We start from the raw sequence: 23,305 nt of genomic DNA, 5'->3' as shown, positions 1-23,305 counted from the left end.
TTTGAAACACACATCATTTTTCATTTCTACATGAAAACAATTTTTAAAAAAAATCAAAAACAATTCTTTAATATTTTCTTAAAAATTGAAGAAAGTTTGCCGAACAAGTTTATATGTGTTTTCCAAAAATAAAGACAAAAAACAGAATACAAAAATACAACCAAGCAGATCCTTAGGTATGTTTGGTTGTGTTTTTTTATTTTTCATGTTTACATAAAAGTTAAAAAATAAAAGTTCTAAAACAGCCATCAATTTTTTTTTTTTTAATTTCTGTGCACAAACAATTTTCAAAAATACAAAATTAATTTTTTTATGTTTCATGAAAAGTGTGTTATTTAAAAAATTAAAAATTTTAAAATTAAATTTTGAAAATTATTGTAGGGAGCAGGGCACTCACCTCAAGAGTACAAGCGTAGGGAATGTTATGAGATGTACCAAAGGTGGATCCATTACTATCCTCTCTAGTAGTTTCTTTAAGCCAATATTTTTGTGAGATGTTCCAGAACTTATTACAATACCATCCTCTCTTAGTGGACTTTTGTGAATCTAATTGTATTCAAATTTTCTTCCTTCCAATGGTTCATTATCATAATTAACTTGTAGCATTTGTGCACTAGCTTTTTCAATGGGGCTTATTGTTGTTAAAACAACAATGTTATTAGAAAAAAAATATTTAACAAATTACCTAGAAAATTATATCAGTGAAGCTCAACTTTTAGTTTATTTTCTGGGTATAAATTCTGTTATAATTTTACTTTATTGCACCTCATGCCAAATTTAGCACAAACTTCAGCCGTGGGTAAATTTTAAAAAAGTCTTTTTTATCTACACCTCTAATAGCTAGATCCATGTATAACATTTCAATTTGGCATCTTGTGAGAAAAATATGAAAAATAACATTTATACTATTAGAACAACATTGATAAAATATATCATTTTATCATTTTTCGTTGCTAAATCTAACAATAATTATTCAACCATTAACGATATTCTAATTGGTCACATTTTCACATGAATTTATTTTAGGGCATCCAATGAATTACTGCCACGTCATCTTTACCTTCAACAACTCATGATACACATTAGACAATTAAAAATAAAAATGTTAATAGTATTGGATAATTTTCACTGTATTACGAATAAATTATATTTATGTACTTAACAACAAACAGAAGAAATAAAGAAAATGAGGGAGATTGTTTGATTACAGAAATCAAACCAGAATATAAAATAAATAAATAAAAACAGATTTTTTATTTTGTTACAAAAACAAAATCAAAATCCGAAACAGAAAAAATAATAAAACAGAAAGCAAATTAACTACTAACCTTATGTATTTATTAAACAAAATTATAATAAAGTCCAGTGTTTAACACTGTGTCCTTAAGACAGATTCGTCCTCTTCATAGTGCTTTCAGATTATGGACGTCTATCTCTCAGAAAAAATGATCAACTACGAATAATTGCAGCACTACAAATTATTCGCACAACGAATACACTTTGTATATACACTCTTTCTCACAGGAAAATTAAATGCAAAAAGTAATTACAGAGAGAAGAACAAATTTTTTGAATGACAAAAATCAATAGAAGGTCTGTCTATTTATAGGAAAAAATGTGGCTGTTTGGTTTGAATTAAACATGTGCAAACCTGTTTGAATAGGTATTAAACTTGTTCAGTTTGAATGAACATGTAAGGAATCTGTTGGGTTTAAATTTCAAACAGATATGAATATGTTTGGTTTAAATTCAAAAAGATATTCATCTGTTTGGGTGGAGAAAAAACCGAAGCCAATTTTGAAAATAATATTCGAAATTCAAATTCCAAAAAATTAGAATTTAATTTTAGAAAAATAAAATTCAAATGTTTTTGGCCCAAAAAATAATTAGTATTGGGCCGGACAAGCCCAACCCAACCGGATGGATGTGCGGCGGCAGTGTGCGTGTGCGTTTATTTTTTGATCCAATGGGTCCAGCCTACTTTGCCCATAACCTCACCCTTCCACAAAATTTGGGTACCCCTTGGGCCCTCCCCAAGTTACAAACCCAAACTTTATAAATGCACAAAAGTTTGCCCACCAAACCAATGTGGGACAAGCCTTAAACCAAACTTTAAGGAATTTTCACCAAAAACTCCATTTCTATAGAGCTCACTTTGGCTTCAATTTCCCATTCACTCGATAATGGTTTTGAGCAACCAAATATACTACGTGAATCACAACGCGACATAGAACGCGTTACCACTTAGACCTGCCAACTTTGACGCATATGTCCCACCTAAAAAATAGACCAAAGTTGAGGAAAAATCTGTTTTTTTCAAAACTTCCAAAACCCATTTTTAACAATCCCACACATAAATGGAATTTGATGACAACGGAAAGGCAACAATATGTAGAATTTGTCGAAAGAGTATAAATCGAAAATATCTTGCATCGGGATAGGTAGCTTTCGGCCTTGAATCTTCCCTAGTAATAACCTATCGGACTTACTATCTAACAAATGGACGCGATGCCTTGAATTGTTATTTTGTGTAAGCCAAGACAATAAATTTTACACAAAATATCTTCTGACACATCGTGGTTCTCATGGTTGTGTTCATTTTGGCCTTGAACGCTCCTGGTTGTTCATGAGTGCTTCTAGAGAATTTAACCTCTTCATTCTCATAGAACCGGCCCCAGTTCGACACTCATATAGGTGATTCTTATTGTGAGTATCTTCTATATACTCGTCTTGATTTTTATGCCTAAATCAAGATATGAGTAATCATTAAAAGCAAAGCTTATCGTTAAACCCCTGCATACAACACATGTTGCAGATATTACTCTCACCATAGGAATGGGTAGGGAATTTTAATCCCTTGGTGATTTCTAGCGAGCCACAAATAACTTAATTGTCCCTTTGAACTTAGTTCTTGGGATCTCCAGTCATTTAAGTAGGGTTACCATTATGATGACTCTTATGTAATGGGCTTTAATCTCATTTCCTTTGATGAACTATACACTTACTTTTTAGTCAAACCTTTTGTTAACGGATCCACAATATTCTCTTTAGATTTTATATAATCTATTGAGATTATTCCATTTGAGAGCAATTGCCTTGCGGTATTATGTCGACGACGAATATGTCATGACTTACCATTATACATATGATTATGTGCCCTGCCTATTGCAGATTGACTATCACAATGAATGCAAATAGCTGGCACAGGTTTTGGCCACATTAGAATGTTTTCTAAGAAGTGACGAAGCCATTTTGCTTCTTCTCCTGCTTTGTTTAAAACAATGAACTCAGATTCTATTGTAAATCATGCGATGCGTGTTTGTTTTGTGGATTTCCAAGAAACAATAGTGCCTCCCAGAGTAAAAACATATCCACTAGTGGATTTTGAATCTTTGGTATCCAATATCCAATTGGCATCACAATAACCTTTGAGTACTGTTAGATATCGAGTAAAGTTTAAACCATGATCATGGGTAAATCTTAGATATCTACGAACCCGAATGATTGCTTTCCAATGGTCTTCTTCGGAGTTACTTGTGTTCTTACTCAATTTACTGACAGCATAAGCTATATCAGGACGAGTACAATTCATTAGGTATATTAGGCTTCCAATGATTTAGAAGTATTTTAACTGAGATACCGCATCACCTTTATTTTCGATAAATAAAGACTAATGTCTACAGGTGTTCTAGCTACATTTATATCATCCTTGATAAATTTATCAAGAATTTTCTCAATATAATGTGATTGAGATAATGCATATCCGTCAATGTTTTAGTAATTTTCATTCCTAATATTACATTTGCGACTCCCATGTCTTTCATATCAAATCTTCTATTCAGCATTTGCTTAGTTGATTTGATCATATTTTGACTGCTTCCAATGATAAGCATGTCATCCACATAAAGATAAATAATGACATAACCTTTGTCAGTGTTTTTAACATAGACGCACTTGTCACATTTGTTTATCTTAAACCCATTAGTAAGCATAGCATGATCAATTTTTTCATACCATTACTTAGGTGCTTGTTTTAATCCATAAAGAGATTTTACAAGCCAACAAACTTTATTTTCTTGCCCTGGCACTACAACCCCTTCGGGTTGCTCCATATAGATCTCTTTATTTAGATCATCATTTAAGAAAGCTGTCTTAACATTCATTTGATGTGTCTCTAAATTATACAACACTGCTATGGCAGTAAGTATGCGGTTGGATGTTATTCTTGTCACAGCAGAATATGTGTCAAAATAGTCCAGACCTTCCTATTGTCTGTAACCTTTTACTACAAGTTTTGCTTTATACTTGTCTATTGAACCATCTGCTTTCATTTTTCTCTTGAATATCCACTTATATCTAAGAGGTTTATAACCAGGTTAAAGATCCACCAATTCCCAAGTATGATTTTGCATAATGGATTCAATTTCATTATTAACAGCCTTTTTCCACAAAGATACTCTAGGACCTATCATTGCTTCTTTAAAGCCTTGAGGTTCATTTTCTAACAGGTATGTCAGAAAATCTCGACCAAAGGATTTTGATGTTCTTGCTCTCTTATTTCGTCCTGGTTCATCATTAGTTAAATCTTGCTGATTGAGACTATTACTAGTCTCTTGACTTTGTGTACAATCATAAGTTCTTTTATGTGAACTTAATTCCTGCCCTCTCTTGTAAGGAAAATCATGTTCAAAAAACACAACATTCCTTATAGCGATCCCGGGTTTACCCTTGTTGTACAGTGATCCGGACAGGTGTCCGTGGATGTTGGTAGTTGTTTATTATCCTGTTTACATCCTTTTTACTTCGTAATTGAGTTCTAGGATGTGTTGGGCAGGTTTGTTACAGGTTGGTTGAGTTTAGAAACCAAAACTAGTTGCCCAGATTTTGGCCTGTACGCTCGAACGGGGGTTTTGGCGCTCGAGCGGATATTACACCCATTCAGTATTTTTCCTGTGCAGCGTTGTACGCTCGAGCGTGGGTTTGGCCGCTCGAGCGGGGTTGTCTGAGTGCCGCTCGAGCGTAGAGTTGGAAGCTCGAGCGGAGGCCTGGTTCTGTATAAGTGCTGGGAGAGTGCATCCGGCGCTCGAGCGGAAGTTTGGACGCTCGAGCGTGAGTCTGTGAGTGACGCTCGAGCGGGGTGTTTTACGCTCGAGCGGGAGACTGGGTTTAAGTCCCGAAATTGTGACTTTTCAAATCACTTTTTACTTTCTCTTCTCTCTCTTACTTTTCCAAAATCACCATTATTGAGCCTCTCACTCTAGACTCTACCTTCTTTCTAGGTTTTAATCTAGTAGGAGTGATTTGCTCACCTTTGGCATTTACAAAAAAGTTGTTGATCGTCGAGGGCTACATTTTAATCTGAAAATCTCGGGTTTTGGAGCACGTTGGGTTTTGTCGTCTTCTCCTTTGGGACTCCGAATTTGAGGTAGGGATATCCTACTCCTCTCTATGGATTTTGTCTTTAAATTTTAGTATTTTGAGATGTTGGGGTTGGTTTGGTAATTTTGTGAAAGTTTGGGGCTTTTGTGTAATTTTACAAAAGTTGGGGTTTTATTCATAATAAACCTAGATTCATGTTTGGCATAGAGAAATGGAATAAATGTAGAATCATTGATGAAAATGGGACCTAAGGGTTGAAATGTTAATTATGGTAAACAACCTAATTACATTGTTTGATTAATTGAGTTAATTAATCGTGAGAAAGGGAGTATTGAAATGGAAATGTTGAGATTGGGAATGTATGGGGTTAAAGGGTGTAGTTGAATTATTCATCACTCACCGAATTGAAATGTTGATAATTATCCATTTGTGCATTTATTTTCTGTTTAGAAATATCTGCTTTGGGCTATCGGTGGAGGATAGTCGTGATTGTTGTAGACAATGCATGATGATTAGGCAAACGGAAACTAATCAATGGAACGTGTCATGGAATTTGACGGTTGATAGAATACATTAACTGTATGTATTGAGTGTTTGTATATAGAACCATTGTGTTTGTATACGTTGTGTGTAGAGGAGGAGATGGGGGATGTACTCCACGGTTTAGGGGAAGATAGGGGATGTACCTCTAAACCGGATAGTGTTGGGAGAAGATAGGGGATGAACTCCGTAGATACAGCTCATATGCTTGTCTAAAGAAGTGAAGATAGAGCTTATATGCTTATCTTTGTGATGTGTGGATATAGCTCATACGCTTATCTGTGGATATTGTGGTTATACATATCTGTTGTAGAATGTGGATATAGCTTATTTGCTTATCTGAGAATGTGGATATTGTTGTTATACATATCTGTTGAGAATGTGGTTAGTGCTTATATATGCCTATTCGTTGAAAAAGGGAAAAAGAAAGGAAACTTGGACTCATAAGTCGTATGACATAAATATGTGATTTATGTGATTGTATCAGTGTTGGCCATCTATCAATTGCTAATATTTTAGTCATTGTTCATGGTTGGTTTAGTGTATTTCTACTGGGCTGTGGCTCACCCTATATGAGAATATCATTTTCAGGTGCATGAAGCATGCCACCTCCAAGGACATAGCTTGGGAGGCTAGAGGCGGACATACTTTTGTCGGTTTACTTTTGATGTATTACATGTAAATTCAAGCCAAGGGCTTAATATGTATGAGTTAGTACTCCTTTTTGTGTAACCAAGTGTTAACTTAGAAAGCTGTAAGCCCGTAGGGCATTTTGTTTTTGTTGTTAACATGTAATACTTATGTAATAAGACTCTGAAGAAATGGAAGAATATGGTTATTTCATATGTTAATGAATCTCTTAATTGATGGGTTTAATGTTATTATTTTGAGGGCGTTACATTCCTTGACTCTATAATAGTGTTCACATTTATATTAAGTATTTCTGATTTATAAGTCAAAAACCGATATGCACTACTATTCTGAGTATAACCGATAAACACACAGTCCACAGTTTTTGGTCCTATCTTAGTCTTTTTAGGAACAGGAACTTCTACCTTCACCAAACACCCGTACAATTTTAAGTATTTGTAGGAAGGTGGTCGTCCTTTCCATAATTCATAAGGAGTGCTGTTAGTTTTCTTGTGGGTATTGTGTTAAGAACATAATTAGCAGACAATATTGCTTCCCCCCACAAGTTCTGCGGTATGCCTGAACTTAGTAACATGGCATTCATCAGTTCTTTAAAGGTTTTATTCTTTCTTTTAGCAATTCCAATTTGCTGTGGAGAATATGGTGCTGTAGTTTGGTGAATAATGCCATGTTGTACACAAAATTCATTTAATGTTGCATCATATTCACCATCCCTATCACTTCTAACCATTTTAATGATTTTACCAAGTTGATTTTCAACTTTAATTTTGTAGTGTTTAAACATTTATAAGGCTTCATCTTTAGTTCTAAGTAAGTATACATAACAATATATTGTGCAATTATCGATAAATGTTATGAAATACTTCTTATTTCCTTTAGTTTGAACAAATTTAAGATCACACACATCAGTATGAATTAATTCTAGAAGTTCGGTTTTTCTTTCAACCGATTTAAATGGAGCCTTAATTAGTTTCGCTTCTACACAAATCTCACATTTGTTATTAGGATCAATTTCAAACTTTGGTATATAATCCAAACCAATTAATCTACACACAACATCAAAATTTACATGTCCCAATCTACCATGCCATAAATTTGACTCAAGAATATAAGCAAAAGACGTGTTATTCTTATTAATAACAAGTTTTGGTACAACCGTCATTACATTCAACTTGAAGAAACCATCACTTATGTATCCTTTACCAACATACATATCACTCTTTGTTAATACAAATTTATCAGACTCAAATACAAGCCTAAAATCATTTTTACTTAACAAAGAACCAGAAACTAAATTCTTTTGGATGTCTAGTACATGCAATACGTTGTTGAGGGTTAGTTCCTTCCTCGATGTCATCTTCAAGACTACTTTCCCTTGTCCAACCACAGCAAAAGTAGATGAATTTCCCATGAATAGTTGCTCACCATTTGCAGCCTCATTATAAGTAGTGAACATCTTATTGCTTGCGCAAATGTGTCGAGTTGCCCTAGTGTCAACCTAGTATTCTTTGGGATTTCCAATCAAATTAGCCTCATACACCATAGCAGAGAGATCGATGTCATTTACCTCGTCAGAAATGTAATCAAGTTCTGTTACATTGGCTTGATTGATAGTCTTCTTGCTTGTACTTTCGCGATCCTTCTTAGGGTGGCGGTAATTAGAGGCTCGATGTCCGATCTTGCCATAGTTATAGCATTTACCTTTGAAATTTTTATTGCCATTGTTGTCGCCTTGTTTAGGACCATCTCCAGCAAACTTCTTCTTTTTGTTATGTAGTTTGGGCACATGTTCAACCACATTAGCCTTAGACTCAATGAGATTTTTACCATTCCTCTTTTCAACCTTATGGTTATTTTCGTAAATTCTTAGTCTTACAATCAATTCATCCACGGTCATCTCCTTGCGTTTATGTTTTAAATAATTTTTGAAATCTTTTCAAGCCAGTGGTAACTTTTGCATTAAAGCAGCGATTTGGAAAGATTCGCTAAGAGACATACCTTCAGAGTGAATATCATGCAAAATTAATTGTAGACTTTGAACTTGAGAAATTACCGTTTAGGAGTCTACCATAACGAAGCCCAGAAATTTACCGATAACAAATTTTTTTGTGCCGGCATCCTCTGTCTAGTATTTTTTCTCCAAAGAATCCCACAATTCTTTTCTTGTTTTCAAAGGGTTGTAAACATTATACAACATGTTGTCAAGGCCATTAAGGATGTACTTTCTGCATAAAAAATCAAAATGTTTCCAAGTGTCTATAGCAACAACAACTTGCCGATCACTTTCATTCTCTCTAAGTACTGGAGCCTCTTCATGGAAAAACCGGGCAAAATTCATAGTTGTAAGATAAAACAGGTGCAAACCTGTTTGAACAGGTATTAAACCTGTTCAGTTTGAATGAACAGGTAAGGAACCTGTTGGGTTTAAATTTCAAACAGATATGAATCTGTTTGGTTTAAACCCAAACAGATATTCATCTGTTCGGGTGGGGAAAAAATCGGAGCCAATTTTGAATTTAATTTTCAAAATTCAAGTTTAAAATTCAAATAGATATTCAACTATTCGAGTGGGGAAAAAACCAAAGCCAATTTTGAAATTCAAATTCCAAAAAATTAGGATTTAATTTTAGAAAAATAAAATTCAAATGTTTTTGGCCCAAAAAATAATTAGTATTGGGCTAGACAAACTCAACCCAATCTCACACCATGCACCCGCGCTAGATAGACGGCGTCGACAGTGCGTGTTTATTTTTGGGTCCAATGGATTTAGCCTACTTTGTCCATAACCTCACCCTTCCACAAAACTTGGGTACCCCTTGGGGCCCTTCCCAAGTTACAAACCCAAGCTTTATAAACTTACAAAAGTTTGCCCACCAAACCAATGCGGGATAAGCCTTAAACCAAACCTTAAGGAATTTCTACCAAAAACTCCATTTCCATAAAGCTCACTTTGGCTTCAATTTCCTATTCACTCGATAATGATTTTGAGTAACCAAATATACTACGTAAATCACAATACAGTATAGAATGCGTTATCACTTAGACTTGTCAACTTTGGCTCATGGGTCCCATCTAAAAAATAGACTAAAATTAAGGAAAAATCTATTTTTTTTCCAAAATTTCCAAAACTCATTTCTAACAAATAAAGTATTAATTTGGCTAACAAATAGTGGTCACAAGAAACACAAAAATTAAAGAAGAAAAAAATAAGGATGAAATACTTGACAACATGAATGACATTTTTTATGCTATTATACAATAAATAAATAAATAAATAAATAAATTAAAAAATATATATATATATATATATATAACATACCGCCCACGAGTTACATGTTTGTTGGCTTATCGAAAGCTTGTAGACTTAAACAATCATTATATCTACTTGCTTTAATTTGTTGGGAAAATTATAAATAAGTGGGAAAATTTTAAAATAATTATATTATGGGAGAGATTTTTTTTTGATACAAGTTTGGCATACAAAAAAGATTTGCGCCAAACATAGAAAAAATAAAACAAAAAAATAAAAAATAACTTACACCATACAAAAGACTAGACCAGACCCATCATAAAAAATAAAATTACTGTTTCGTTGTCTAACTGAAACATAATTTTTCATAATTTATTTTGGGTAAACTGGACCAATAATGACTTTCCACCTAGCCTATCATTTAGGCATTATTCCAAGTCCACCTACCTTAATTTTGGGTGAATTATAGCAAAATAATCAGTAATTGAGTCAGAAATTCAATGTCAAGAGATGCATAGTCACAACACCGATTTTTTTTTTTTTTTGCTTTCCCCATAATAAGCGACAACGAGATATTACCAAACAATCACCACTACCAAACACCTTCACGATCTATCTCTCATTGCAACACATAGCAATGGTGCAATAATCTCACTTCTACATTAATAAATCATTCTGGATATGAAGTGATCACCAAACTCGTGAAACAGCTACCAATTCTAGTTAGTTAAAAATGTGTGAACTCGTGGATCATGATATTGCTGTCCCGGGATTCCAATAATTGAATATGCATCAGCAATAAATACAAAATTGAAAAACATTGATTATCTCGCCCGGATTTTATAGCACCACTGTATTTTTATCATAATCACATTTTAATTTATTCACTTTCAATTATAACAGTTAACCTTCTACACTTTAAGTAAAGTTGCAGTGTCATCTTTCTGTCAATCTACCAAACTCGTTTATGAGCTAAACGTGACTCTTTTTTCTTTTTTTTTTTTGAAAAACATCCATGTATTTTTATCAAAATATCATTTTAGTCATTGCACTTTCACTAAAATCTCACTTTAGTCCATTTCACTTTTAATTTTAGTCAATCTCATTAGTGATAGATGGACAGAATAGTAAGATTGTAACTTGACTTAAAGTGTGAAAAAATTATTGTCACAATTAAAAGTGAAGAAGTCAAAATAAAATTATGGTGAAAATATAGGGAAGCTAAGTGTAATTAACTCATAAAGGTGTCCAAATTCAATTTGCTTGGTCGGTTGGCCCAGGCATGGAGTGAAAATGAGATATCAGTAGATATAATGGAGGAAAGTGATTGCCCTCAGTCCTTGCAATTTTGGGAGCTTTCATTTGTGGTGCTGACTGGAAAAGATTGAAAGCTGTGATCAAGTTCAGGAAATAGATGGGTAAGATCATGTGGTTGTGTGTACTTGTGTTAATGGGTCTGTGCAACACTGTTGTGTCAAAGTCACTCATCAAGTCTCTACCTGGCTTTCCTGGTATGCTTCCCTTCAAACTTGAAACTGGGTGAGCTCTCTCTCTCTCTCTCTCTCTCTTTCTCCATACATATAGATGGGACAAAATTACAATTTGCATACTTGTAATTTACATCGAGTCTTGCTTTGTCCCTTAACTTTTTAATTGTCCCAATCAACTATCTAAATTTCAAGTCACCTTATAATTAGAACCAGTCGTATAACGTGATTTGAAAATTTAGACAAAGGAATCAAAGGGAGATTTTGATTATGAAAAAAAAAGTGCAAGGGTGCTAAGTGTAGTTAATATTATCACATTATTGTTTTTCATTAGTTTTCGAAACAATAACGTCATAAAAATGGGTCTGATTACAACATGACTCGAAGTGTGAGGTGGAAATTGAGACAATTTCAAAGTCAATGGGCAAAATCAAATTAGATATAAAATATAAGGGTGCATAATGAAATTTAAGCTATATGGATATGTATATAGTTGTTTGCATCAAGAAGCACTTTGTTTTGTTTTTCATTTGAAGATTTATTTTTATTTTTATTTTATTTTTGTGATTGGATATGAAGATACATTGGTGTAGGAGAATCAGAAGATGTGTAGCTATTTTACTACTTCATTGAGTCAAAGAGGAATCCAAGTGTTGACCCATTAGTGCTTTGGTTTACTGGAGGTCCTGGTTGTTCGGCTCTTTCTGGCCTCGTATATGAAATAGGTACATATTGTTAGAATGTGTCCCACATCGCTTGGAATTATCCCATCTGTGCTGGTTATAAGGCTCTAGTTTCTCTCTCCTTAATACCTGAATTTTAAAGAAAAGTGTGAGCTAAACTTTTCAACTTGGTATCAAAGCTTTGTTGGGTATGTGATTGGCGTGCTGTTTGTCTGACTATTCTATGTTGTGGTCCAGGAGGTGCGTTGGAATGGGTCCCATATCGCTTAGAATTGCCCCATTTGTGCTGATTATAAAGCTCTAGTTTCTCTCTCCTTAATACTTGGGTTTTAAGGAGAAATGTGAACCGAGTTTTTCAACTCATATAATCACGACTATTCGAATTTTTGTAACACCCTCAAAATATTATATAAATCATCCATTCATAAGAATTATAAACATAATAGAAATGCTACATTTTCATTCATCAGAGTCTGTATTACAAAAGATATTACATGCGTTACACTTTCACAAATATTCTCCTTGAAACTATAGCATGTAACTCTAATTGATAACAACAAAACAAATGCCTACGGGCTTACATCTTTCCAAGTTATCACATGGTTACAACAAAAGAAGAGTCTAGTCTCTATACAAGTAAAGCCCTCGGCTTAAAAATAAAACATCCAACACAAAATGAAATAGCAAAAATGGAGCCTTCAACCCCTAAACCTCTTAAGCTATGCCCTTGGAGGCGGCATGTCACTGGTACCTAAAAATGGTGTCCCAAGTAGGGTGAGCCAAAACCCAGTAGAGATATGCTACACAATATATGAAAATTAACTAAGGCATAAGTATCAGATAAATGTAAGATATTCCTCAACCGACACATATTATTTCCATGACCATTCAATTTATATAACCATATCTCAATTCATTTCCAATCATCCATTTTGGGTAAACCTATTTACCAAATTCATAATCATCAAAACAACCAAAATGAGATTTCAACTCAGTGGTTCACAATTCAATGCATTCATCAATCCAAGACTTCTATTTCTTGCCATTTTACGGAACTACGTCCAAGGGAACCGGCACTCATAAATAAATAAGATTTCGGGACTTTCACCTTGGACACTTCGGCCAATTTAATTCTCAATGGAGTCCATCTCCTATCTCCTCCCAAACAATAGAGTACATCCCCTATCTCCTCTCATTCAAAGATACATATACAATGTATTTAAACACGTTGTCATATACAATGACTCATCAATTCACATATTCAATGATTTACTCAAACCGTCATATTCAATGACATAATACAATTGATTAGTTTCAATTTTCCTAATCCTTATGCATTTTCTACAACAATCATAGCTATCATCCACCGATAGTCCAAAATAGATATTTCTAAACAAATAAATAAATCTATCAACAGATAATTTATCAAATTTTCCATAAGTGAGTGATTTACCAATCCAACTACACCATTTAATCACATTTTTCCCGAATTTCATAATTCCCAAACCAATTTCATATCTCTACATTGATTTCACTATTTATACAAAATAGTTTATTTAATCCAAACTAGGGCATTTTTCCCCTTTTCCCGATTATTACACCCAAGGCTAGATTTTACCCATTACGCACAAATAACCCCATTTTCAAGACCTCACATATACACACGGAGTCCAAAATAGAAAACCCCTCTTTCATAAACCAAAATCCAACCCTAACCTCACACAACTCCCCAACTCCACCATTTATGCAAAAATGACAAATGTCTAGGTCAAAACTCATATTAAAGAGTAGATTATCCCTACCTCAAATGGAGAAGCTCAAAGAGGAAGAAGGAGAAACTTGAAGATGCTCAAAACTTGAACTTTTTCGGATCAAAAGGACGCCCACGCGATACTCTACCCTTTTTACAAGGGAAGTAGGGTAGAAGGACTCTAGATCAAGGAGTATTTGTAGAGAGAGAGACAGTTTTAGAGAGAGAGGCAGCTGATCTAGGGTTTTGAATGAGAAAGAGATCAAAAAGTGATAAAATCACGCTGCTGCGAACTGATATATGCGAGACTCGCTTGAGCGAAGGAGTTGTCGCTTGAGTGACCAGACACAACCAGTGACCTCGCTCAAGTGCAAGAAAAGTCGCTTGAGCGTAAAATGCCAAGCTTCAGGTCTGCCACCAACACAGACGCACGCTTGAGCGCAAAAATTCTCGCTCGAGCGAAGAAACAATTTCACAAGGCTCACTCGAGCGCAAGGAGCCTCGCTCGAGTGACACACTTTCACCTTCCCAGAAAAGGTGCGTCTGGGAAAAGACCTGAGGACTCTTAATCCTCGCTCAAGCAAAGAAGCACATATCCAAGTCTCGCTGGAGCGCAAAAAGCCTCACTCAAGCGAAGAAGCCAAAACCTGGGCAGCAATCATTTGTACCAATTTTTTTCTGATTATTTATTTTGTTATATATGTATATATGTGTGTGTATATGTTTATATCAATATATAAAAAATTGACTACAAACGCATTTTTCAGACATCTATAATTTATGTTAATTTAGAAGATGCATTATGTCAAATTTATCATTTAATGATTTAAATTATGTAACATAGATTATCATTAACAATAATTTTTTTTTATTTTATTTTGCATTAAAAGTAAAATATTAGGATTCTCGATCCAATTTTAATATCCGATCCACGGAACCCTTCCAACAATCCCACCTAGGATCCCAATTTTAACAACTTTGCATATAATCGTTACATATGAGTGTACGTAATCGTTGCTTTGATGTATTGCTCCATTTGTTTCGGTAAAAAACATTTCTGCATTTCTAGTATTTGGTACTACAAAAAATGAAAGTCAATACAAAACAATTTCTATGATCAATAGAAAACAAGATTCGTTGAGGTGAAAAATGTTTTTCACTTTAAAAATGTGAAAAATATTTTCTAAATTAAAGTCTCGTCAATGCTATCACATTATTATCACAGCTACCACCCCTACCACCGCCACTTTCCCCATCACTACATGTTCCTCCACCTAACGACCACAACTAAGACCACCACTGATATATTAGTTTCGAGGTTGCAGCGAACCATAAAAAAAATATTTTCTGATTTTTTTTTTCCCTAATAAAAATGCTACGTGACAATGTGACTTTTCTATGCAGAACTTAATATATATATATTTTTCATCAATGCGTAGGTCCATTAGCTTTTGACTCCGGAAATTCCAATGGGCACATTCCAACATTTGCATTGAACCCATACTCATGGACAAAGGTATAAAGCTGGATAAATTACAGTTTGCACACAAAAGCATCAAGGTTTTAGACTTCTTTTTTTATTTTTATTTTTCCTTGAACTATTGAATTTTTGTCAATGTGGTCCAGTTGACAGTCGTCATCAAATTCTTTGACATAAAATGTCATGTGACACTTGAAAGGTCAAATGAAAGAAAAAAAAAAAAAATTGTAACACTTGAAAGGCCAAAGTAGGAAAGTGTAATGCTTAAGGATTCAAAGTAGAAGTGTTGACACCATGTGGCATTTTTTGTTAGAAAACTAGGCAACAGTTACTAAGAACATCTCCAATAGACTAACTAAATGGACATCTTTAATCACTTTAGCTAGTCTCCTCTCAATTTTGTTTCTCTAGCCATTATGCTGATTATTTTGCCTCTCGTCTTCTTCTTAGAACATCTCGATCAGGAGAGACATTTAGAGTAGGAAAGTTTAATGTAATGTTCAAGGAGTCAAAGTGAAAAAAACTGTTGATACCATGTGACATTTTTCGTTAGAAAACCAGACAGCAGTTACTAATAGCATCTCGAATAAACTGACTAAATGAATATCTTCAGTCAATTTAGCTAGTCTCCTCATTTTCACTTCTCCAACAACCTAACCATCATGCTAGCTATTTTGCCTCTCCTTCTCTTAGAACATCTCAATCAAGAGAGACATTTTAAGCATTTTGGCCAGTCTCATCACATAGTAGAGCTCAAATAAGATAGGCAACCCAGTAAACATTTTGCCTCATTCTTGACAAACCAATTTCAGGAGTAAAGAATGTTGTTAGAGTTCACACTAGACAAAGTGGTTTGGTAAAATCACAAAATGTACCTTTTTTATATACGTTTGTTAATCTACTGGCGTTGGAGTTGCTATTAGCTAACTACATCTGGAGAGCCATTCCATACTAGTTAGAAATGCTCTAGCTAGACCACATTAACAAAAACCCAATGGTTGAGAAACCAAAGTAAACATTGAGTAGTAGACACTACTTTAAAGGTAAATATATATATCACTTTGCACTTTTATACTTTACATTCAATTCTATTTTACCCCCGACCTTTTAATTATATCAATCAACTCTTAAATTTTAAGTCAATTGCAATTGGGCCTATTTGTATAAGACCATTTCAAAAACTCATCGAGAACAACAAGGTGATAGTAATAAGTACATTTAGTACCCTACACCTTTATCAAAATCCCTTATTTGCCCTTAGCAGCTCTAATACTTTTACTAAAATACTACTTTAGTACTTCCATTATGCTCGATTGTTACTTGACTCAAAGTCTAAGAGATTACAGGGACAAATAAAAATCAGAAGGCAAAGTAAAATTAAGTGACTATTCAAAAACAAAAACAAAAAAAAAAATGTAAAATTAAGTGAAGAGTGTACAGTAAAATTTGCCTATACTTTAAACAGTGTAAGATGTACTTTACCCTGTGAAAATTCATCCTATTATTGTAGTGCTTTGATTATAAATTAACATTAATGTGAAAGCTACAAATTCATGCAAATGACACTGTTCAGGTTGCTAACATAATATTTTTAGATGCCCCTGTTGGCACTGGATTCTCCTATGCAAGAAGCAGGGAGGGTTACAACACCAGTGATATCTTATTTGCAACCCATACTTGTGATTTTCTAAGAAAGGTAAGAATAAGTTTTTGAAAGAACGGAATATGAGGCACATGATTTTTGTTCTTGAATTTCTACATCTTCTATTCTATTACACTTCCAGTCATAATTATGTATGGAGATTTTCAAATGATCTTACAATTAAAAGAGAGAGAGAGAGATTTGAGAACAAAAAAAATCAAAGACAACATAAGTCAAAACATATAGAATCAAACAAAAAACACATAGGTGGACATGATTTTACATGATTTCTTGACCAGACCCTTTATCATAAAATCCTGTTCATCATTATATATATAATTTTTATTTTTATTTTTATTTTTTATGTGCATGGTTCTATGTTCAATTTTGGTATTTCTAGATCTTCAATGTTTTGAACGTAGAATTTTTGAAGAATGGGACACAAATGTGAGATAATTTGTATTCCATAATGTGTTCTGTGTCCACTTTTGATGTACTCTTGGTTTATATTTCTTGTTTGGATGGAAAAAGGTTAATTGCACTATTATTGCATTCTTATAGTTAAAACTAACTAAAATCTTCATTTCATTTGTTTTATTTTATGTTATTGTGACACAGTGGCTGATTGATCATCTCAAGTTTCTTGATAATCCATTGTACATTGGTGGTGATTCCTACTCTGGTCTGGTTTGGTTGTTCCCATCATTATTCAGGAAATTTTATCTGGTATCACAAAAACCTTTTTTCTTATTATTATTACTGACTTTGCTTTTATCTCTTAAATAATCTTCCTTATTTTTATTTTATCCTTAACTTATTAATTTCATCTATTAAGTCTCTATTTCTAATTTCAGCTGATGTGGTCTAATTAGAGACAGTTGTCCAAATCAATAATTGTTAAATCCTAATTTGATGGGCAGAAATGTCATTTCAAAATTTGAACAACTTAAACAATATAATCAAGCTATGTGTTTGGCTATAGAGTGTAAATTGTTTAATATAGTGTAAGTCCAAAGAAAGGAGTTTGGTTGTGTGATTTATGTTGTTAAAATTGTAAAATTATATTTTGGCCCAGTAGGTTAGGTTTCTATGATTATTGGTTTGGTTGAACTATTTTCAATTAAATTATTTGAAATGAAATCAGAATTTTATAGATGAAATTAGTAGTTTATAAATAGAATAGAAAAAATGGTAAAACTTTTCTGACTTTGCAGTGACTACCTTTGTTTCTTGTAGGTAATGAACTTGGGCATCAACCGACAATGAACCAAGTACATGATCTATTTTTAAAACTTTAATCGATTGTTCAGCTTATTCCAATTGTTTAGTTGTGTTTTTTGTTTTTTGTTTTCCTTCTTCATGAAACTTTTTTGGAATTTTTTTTAAAACAATTCATTTTTAGGAAATAGAACATCAAAAAGTTATTTTTAAATTTTTTTTCACTCAAAAATGAAAATGATGGATACTTTTCAAACTTTTCATTATTTTGTCTTCAAAAAATAAAAAAATGAAAACAAATAACAAAAACACAACCAAACAGATAAGAATTTTCAGTTCATAATTTTATTTATTTATTTATTATTATTCATTTTTGTTTTCTTTGAATGGGAGTGATCATTAGGGATATTTGTTGGGCAATCCAGTGACAGATGTCCATGATGACCAAAATTCAGCTATCCCATATGCTCATCGTGCATCACTCATTTCAGATGAAATCTATGAGGTACAATTCCATTGTTCCCATTGTTCCCAAGAAAGTCCATACACCTCCAGTAAATGCTATATCATATTAAATAGCAGACCTGCAGATGGCTACAGACAGCTTTAGTGTTGAAACTCATGTCGGCGAGGCGTCCATTGGAAGTGTTTATCGGGCTCAGTTAGATGACGAAAAGGTACTCTCTTGAGCTTAATGCTTACAGTTTCTTAATCTTGGTGAATAGTATATTTATTTATGACAGATAATTATGTTCCTGCAACATGGCAAATTTGAAGTAGGGAAGAGTGTTTAGTTGTAGGGATCATCATTCATTAAGAAACATCTATCTCAAACATGCACATGCTTTGCTTGTACTACTTGAATTGTTAATTTTGAAGACCAAGAGGAGAAAAAAAGAAAAATAAATTCACCAGAGTGGCTTCCATAATACTATACAATGCCCCTTCCCTTATTTCTTTATTGTCCACAATTCCCGATGGGCGTCTGAACAAAAACAGTTTGAATGAACCATTTTTTTGGGTTTCTTTGACCTTTCCTCATTTTTCACCCAGTGGTCAAATCATTTGTTTAATGATTTCACCTTTTATGTCTTTTGATGATATTACAGGTTCTTGCTGTGAAGAAAATAGTTTCAGACGTATCCCGGTTGCGGCATCCAAATATAACAGAGCTTGTTGGTTCTTGTTCAGAGCATGGACAGCACCTGCTGGTATATGAGTTCCATAAAAATGGTTCTCTTTATGACTTCCACCATCTCTCAGATGAATTTAGCAAGCCATTGACCTGGAACACACGTGTCAAGATTGCTTTAGGGACTGCACGTGCACAGATTGGAGAGCAGTTGACATCTCCCACATCGAAATATTAGAACATACTTTCGCTCCATTTAATGAGCCACCAAAGAGGCTAATGTCAACGGAGCCCATCACTCAAGTGAGGGTATTAAAGTGGTTGGAAGTTGGACTAGTCCAGCAGGCTGTCCCTGATGGGGTTATTTGCTGGCCCGCCCATCCTAAGTTAGGAGTTGGGCTTTGAAGAATTGCTGGAAGCAGGTTACAGGTTACAGGTGGAAGAATTGCTGGAAGCAGGTTACAGGTTCACCTCCCACTCTTGTCGGTGGATGGATTACGGGCCGGCCGGTGCTCCTTAGGTCCATATCTGCTGGTCCATTCTGAATATGACAACCACTCTTTTGTGTTTTTTTTTTTTTTTTTTTTTTAACACTTGGGCCCCAACATCCGATTTACATTTTCCTTAGGCCAATAATATCTGGTGGCCTGTCTCTCTCAATAAGAGCCATTTTTTTCTTAATTTAACTTTTTACATTTTTTTTATGGCCCAACTCCCTAAATGTATTATTACTTTTACTAATTATGAAAAAAATGTAAAAATTTACAAATCTTCAGTTTCAAAAACTATTACATTTGAAATTTCGCATTTTTTCAAACACAAACTATAAAATTTTACAGTTTTAGAAAACTAAGAAATTTTATCTGATGGACCATTCTCAATATGACAACCACTCTTTTGTGTTTTTTTTTTTTTTTTAACACTTGGGCCCCAACATCCGATTTACATTTTCCTTGGGCCAATAATATCTGGTGGCCTGTCTCTCTCAATAAGAGCCATTTTCTTTTTAATTTAACTTTTTACATTTTTTTTATGGCCCAACTCCCTAAATGTATTATTACTATTCCTAATTATGAAAAAAATGTAAAATTTTACAAATTTTCAGTTTCAAAAACTATTACATTTGAAATTTCGCATTTTTTCAAACACAAACTATAAAATTTTACAGTTTTAGAAAACTAAGAAATTTTATCTGCTGGACCATTCTCAATATGACAACCACTATTTTGTGTGTTTTTTTTTTTTTTTTTTTTTTTTTAACACTTGGGCCCCAACATCCGATTTACATTTTCCTTGGGCCAATAATATCTGGTGGCCTGTCTCTCTCAATAAGAGCCATTTTTTTTTTAATTTAACTTTTTACATTTTTTTATGGCCCAACTCCCTAAATGCATTATTACTTTTCCTAATTATGAAAAAAATGTAAAATTTTCCAAATTTTCAGTTTCAAAAACTATTACATTTGAAATTTCGCATTTTTTCAAACACAAACTATAAAATTTTACAGTTTTAGAAAACTAAGAAATTTTATCTGCTGGACCATTCTCAATATGAAAACCACTCATTTGTGTTTTTTTTTTTTTTTTTTTTTAACACTTGGGCCCCAACATCCGATTTACATTTTCCTTGGGCCAATAATATCTGGTGGCCTGTCTCTCTTAATAAGAGCCATTTTTTTTTTAATTTAACTTTTTACATTTTTTTTATGGCCCAACTCCCTAAATGCATTATTACTTTTCCTAATTATGAAAAAAATGTAAAATTTTACAAATTTTCAGTTTCAAAAACTATTACATTTGAAATTTCGCATTTTTTCAAACACAAACTATAAAATTTTACAGTTTTAGAAAACTAAGAAATTTTATCTGCTGGACCATTCTCAATATGACAACCACTCTTTTGTGTTTTTTTTTTTTTTTTTTTTTTAACACTTGGGCCCCAACATCCGATTTACATTTTCCTTGGGCCAATAATATCTGGTGGCCTGTCTCTCTTAATAAGAGCCATTTTTTTTTTAATTTAACTTTTTACATTTTTTTTATGGCCCAACTCCCTAAATGCATTATTACTTTTCCTAATTATGAAAAAAATGTAAAATTTTACAAATTTTCAGTTTCAAAAACTATTACATTTGAAATTTCGCATTTTTTCAAACACAAACTATAAAATTTTACAGTTTTAGAAAACTAAGAAATTTTATCTGCTGGACCATTCTCAATATGACAACCACTCTTTTGTGTTTTTTTTTTTTTTTTTTTTTTAACACTTGGGCCCCAACATCCGATTTACATTTTCCTTGGGCCAATAATATCTGGTGGTCTGTCTCTATCAATAAGAGCCATTTTTTTTTTAATTTAACTTTTTACATTTTTTTTATGGCCCAACTCCCTAAATGCATTATTACTTTTCCTAATTATGAAAAAAATGTAAAATTTTACAAATTTTTAGTTTCAAAAACTATTACATTTGAAATTTCGCATTTTTTCAAACACAAACTATAAAATTTTATCTGCTGGACCATTCTCAATATGACAACCACTCTTTTGTGTTTTTTTTTTTTTTTTTTTTTTAACACTTGGGCCCCAACATCCGATTTAAATTTTCCTTGGGCCAACAATATCTGGTGGCCTGTCTCTCTCAATAAGAGCCATTTTTTCTTAATTTAACTTTTTACATTTTTTTTATGGTCCAACTCCCTAAATGCATTATTACTTTTCCTAATTATGAAAAAAATGTAAAATTTTACAAATTTTCAGTTTCAAAAACTATTACACTTGAAATTTCGCATTTTTTCAAACACAAACTATAAAATTTTATCTGCTGGACCATTCTCAATATGACAACCACTCTTTTGCGTTTTTTTTTTTTTTTTTTTTTTTTTTTTTTTAACACTTGTGCCCCAACATCCGATTTACATTTTCCTTGGGCCAATAATATCTGGTGGCCTGTCTCTCTCAATAAGAGCCATTTTTTTTTTAAATTTAACTTTTTACATTTTTTTTATGGCCCAACTCCCTAAATGCATTATTACTTTTCCTAATTACGAAAAAAATGTAAAATTTTACAAATTTTCAGTTTCAAAAACTATTACAATTGAAATTTCGCATTTTTTCAAACACAAACTATAAAATTTTACAGTTTTAGAAAACTAAGAAATTTTATCTGCTGGACCATTCTCAATATGACAACCACACTTTTGTGTTTTTTTTTTTTTTTTTTTAACACTTGGGCCCCAACATCCGATTTACATTTTCCTTGGGCCAATAATATCTGGTGGCCTGTCTCTCTCAATAAGAGCCATTTTTTTCTTAATTTAACTTTTTACATTTTTTTTATGGCCTAACTCCCTAAATGCGTTATTACTTTTCCTAATTATGAAAAAAATGTAAAATTTTACAAATATTCAGCTTCAAAAACTATTACATTTGAAATTTCGCATTTTTTCAAACACAAACAATAAAATTTACAATTTTAGAAAACTAAGAAATTTTATCTGCTGGACCATTCTCAATATGACAACCACTCTTTTGTGCTTTTTTTTTTTTTTTTCTAACACTTGGGCCCCAACATCTGATTTACATTTTCCTTGGGCCAATAATATCTGGTGGCCTTTCTCTCTCAATAAGAGCCATTTTCTTTTTAATTTAACTTTTTACATTTTTTTTATGGCCCAACTCCCTAAATGTATTATTACTTTTCATAATTATGAAAAAATGTAAAATTTTACAAATTTTCAGTTTCAAAAACTATTACATTTGAAATTTCGCATTTTTTCAAACACAAACTATAAAATTTAACAGTTTTAGAAAACTAAGAAATTTTATCTGCTGGACCATTCTCAATATGACAACCACTCTTTTGTGTTTTTTTTTTTTTTTTTTTTTTTTTTTTTTTAACACTTGGGCCCCAACATCCGATTTACATTTTCCTTGGGCCAATAATATCTGGTGGCGTGTCTCTCTCAATAAGAGCCATTTTTTTTAATTTAACTTTTTACATTTTTTTTTACGGCCCAACTCCCTAAATGCATTATTACTTTTCCTAATTATGAAAAAAATGTAAAATTTTCCAAATTTTCAGTTTCAAAAACTAT

At 33.0% G+C, this 23,305-nt stretch overlaps 1 protein-coding gene and 1 pseudogene across 1 annotated transcript in view; both read left to right on the top strand.

Annotated features, from left to right (window-relative positions):
* Positions 1–599, top strand: part of LOC114305318 (serine carboxypeptidase-like 18) — a 28,744-nt gene extending 28,145 nt beyond the window's left edge. Inside the window, 2 exon segments of the mRNA XM_082897267.1 lie at positions 382–398; positions 401–599. Of these exon segments, the coding sequence (XP_082753393.1) occupies positions 382–398; positions 401–465 (82 nt within the window). The 3' untranslated portion in view covers positions 466–599.
* Positions 600–11,234: 10,635 nt separating this feature from the next.
* On the top strand, positions 11,235–19,450 carry LOC114277646 (serine carboxypeptidase-like 18; annotated as a pseudogene).
* Positions 19,451–23,305: the final 3,855 nt, after the last annotated feature.

This window comes from Camellia sinensis, chromosome 12 (genome assembly GCF_055761805.1).
Source record: "Camellia sinensis isolate YWXY chromosome 12, ASM5576180v1, whole genome shotgun sequence".
Classification (NCBI taxonomy): Eukaryota; Viridiplantae; Streptophyta; class Magnoliopsida; order Ericales; family Theaceae; genus Camellia; species Camellia sinensis.
The sequence above is the reverse complement of the archived record's forward strand: the minus strand, read 5'-3'. Positions and strand labels throughout refer to the sequence as shown.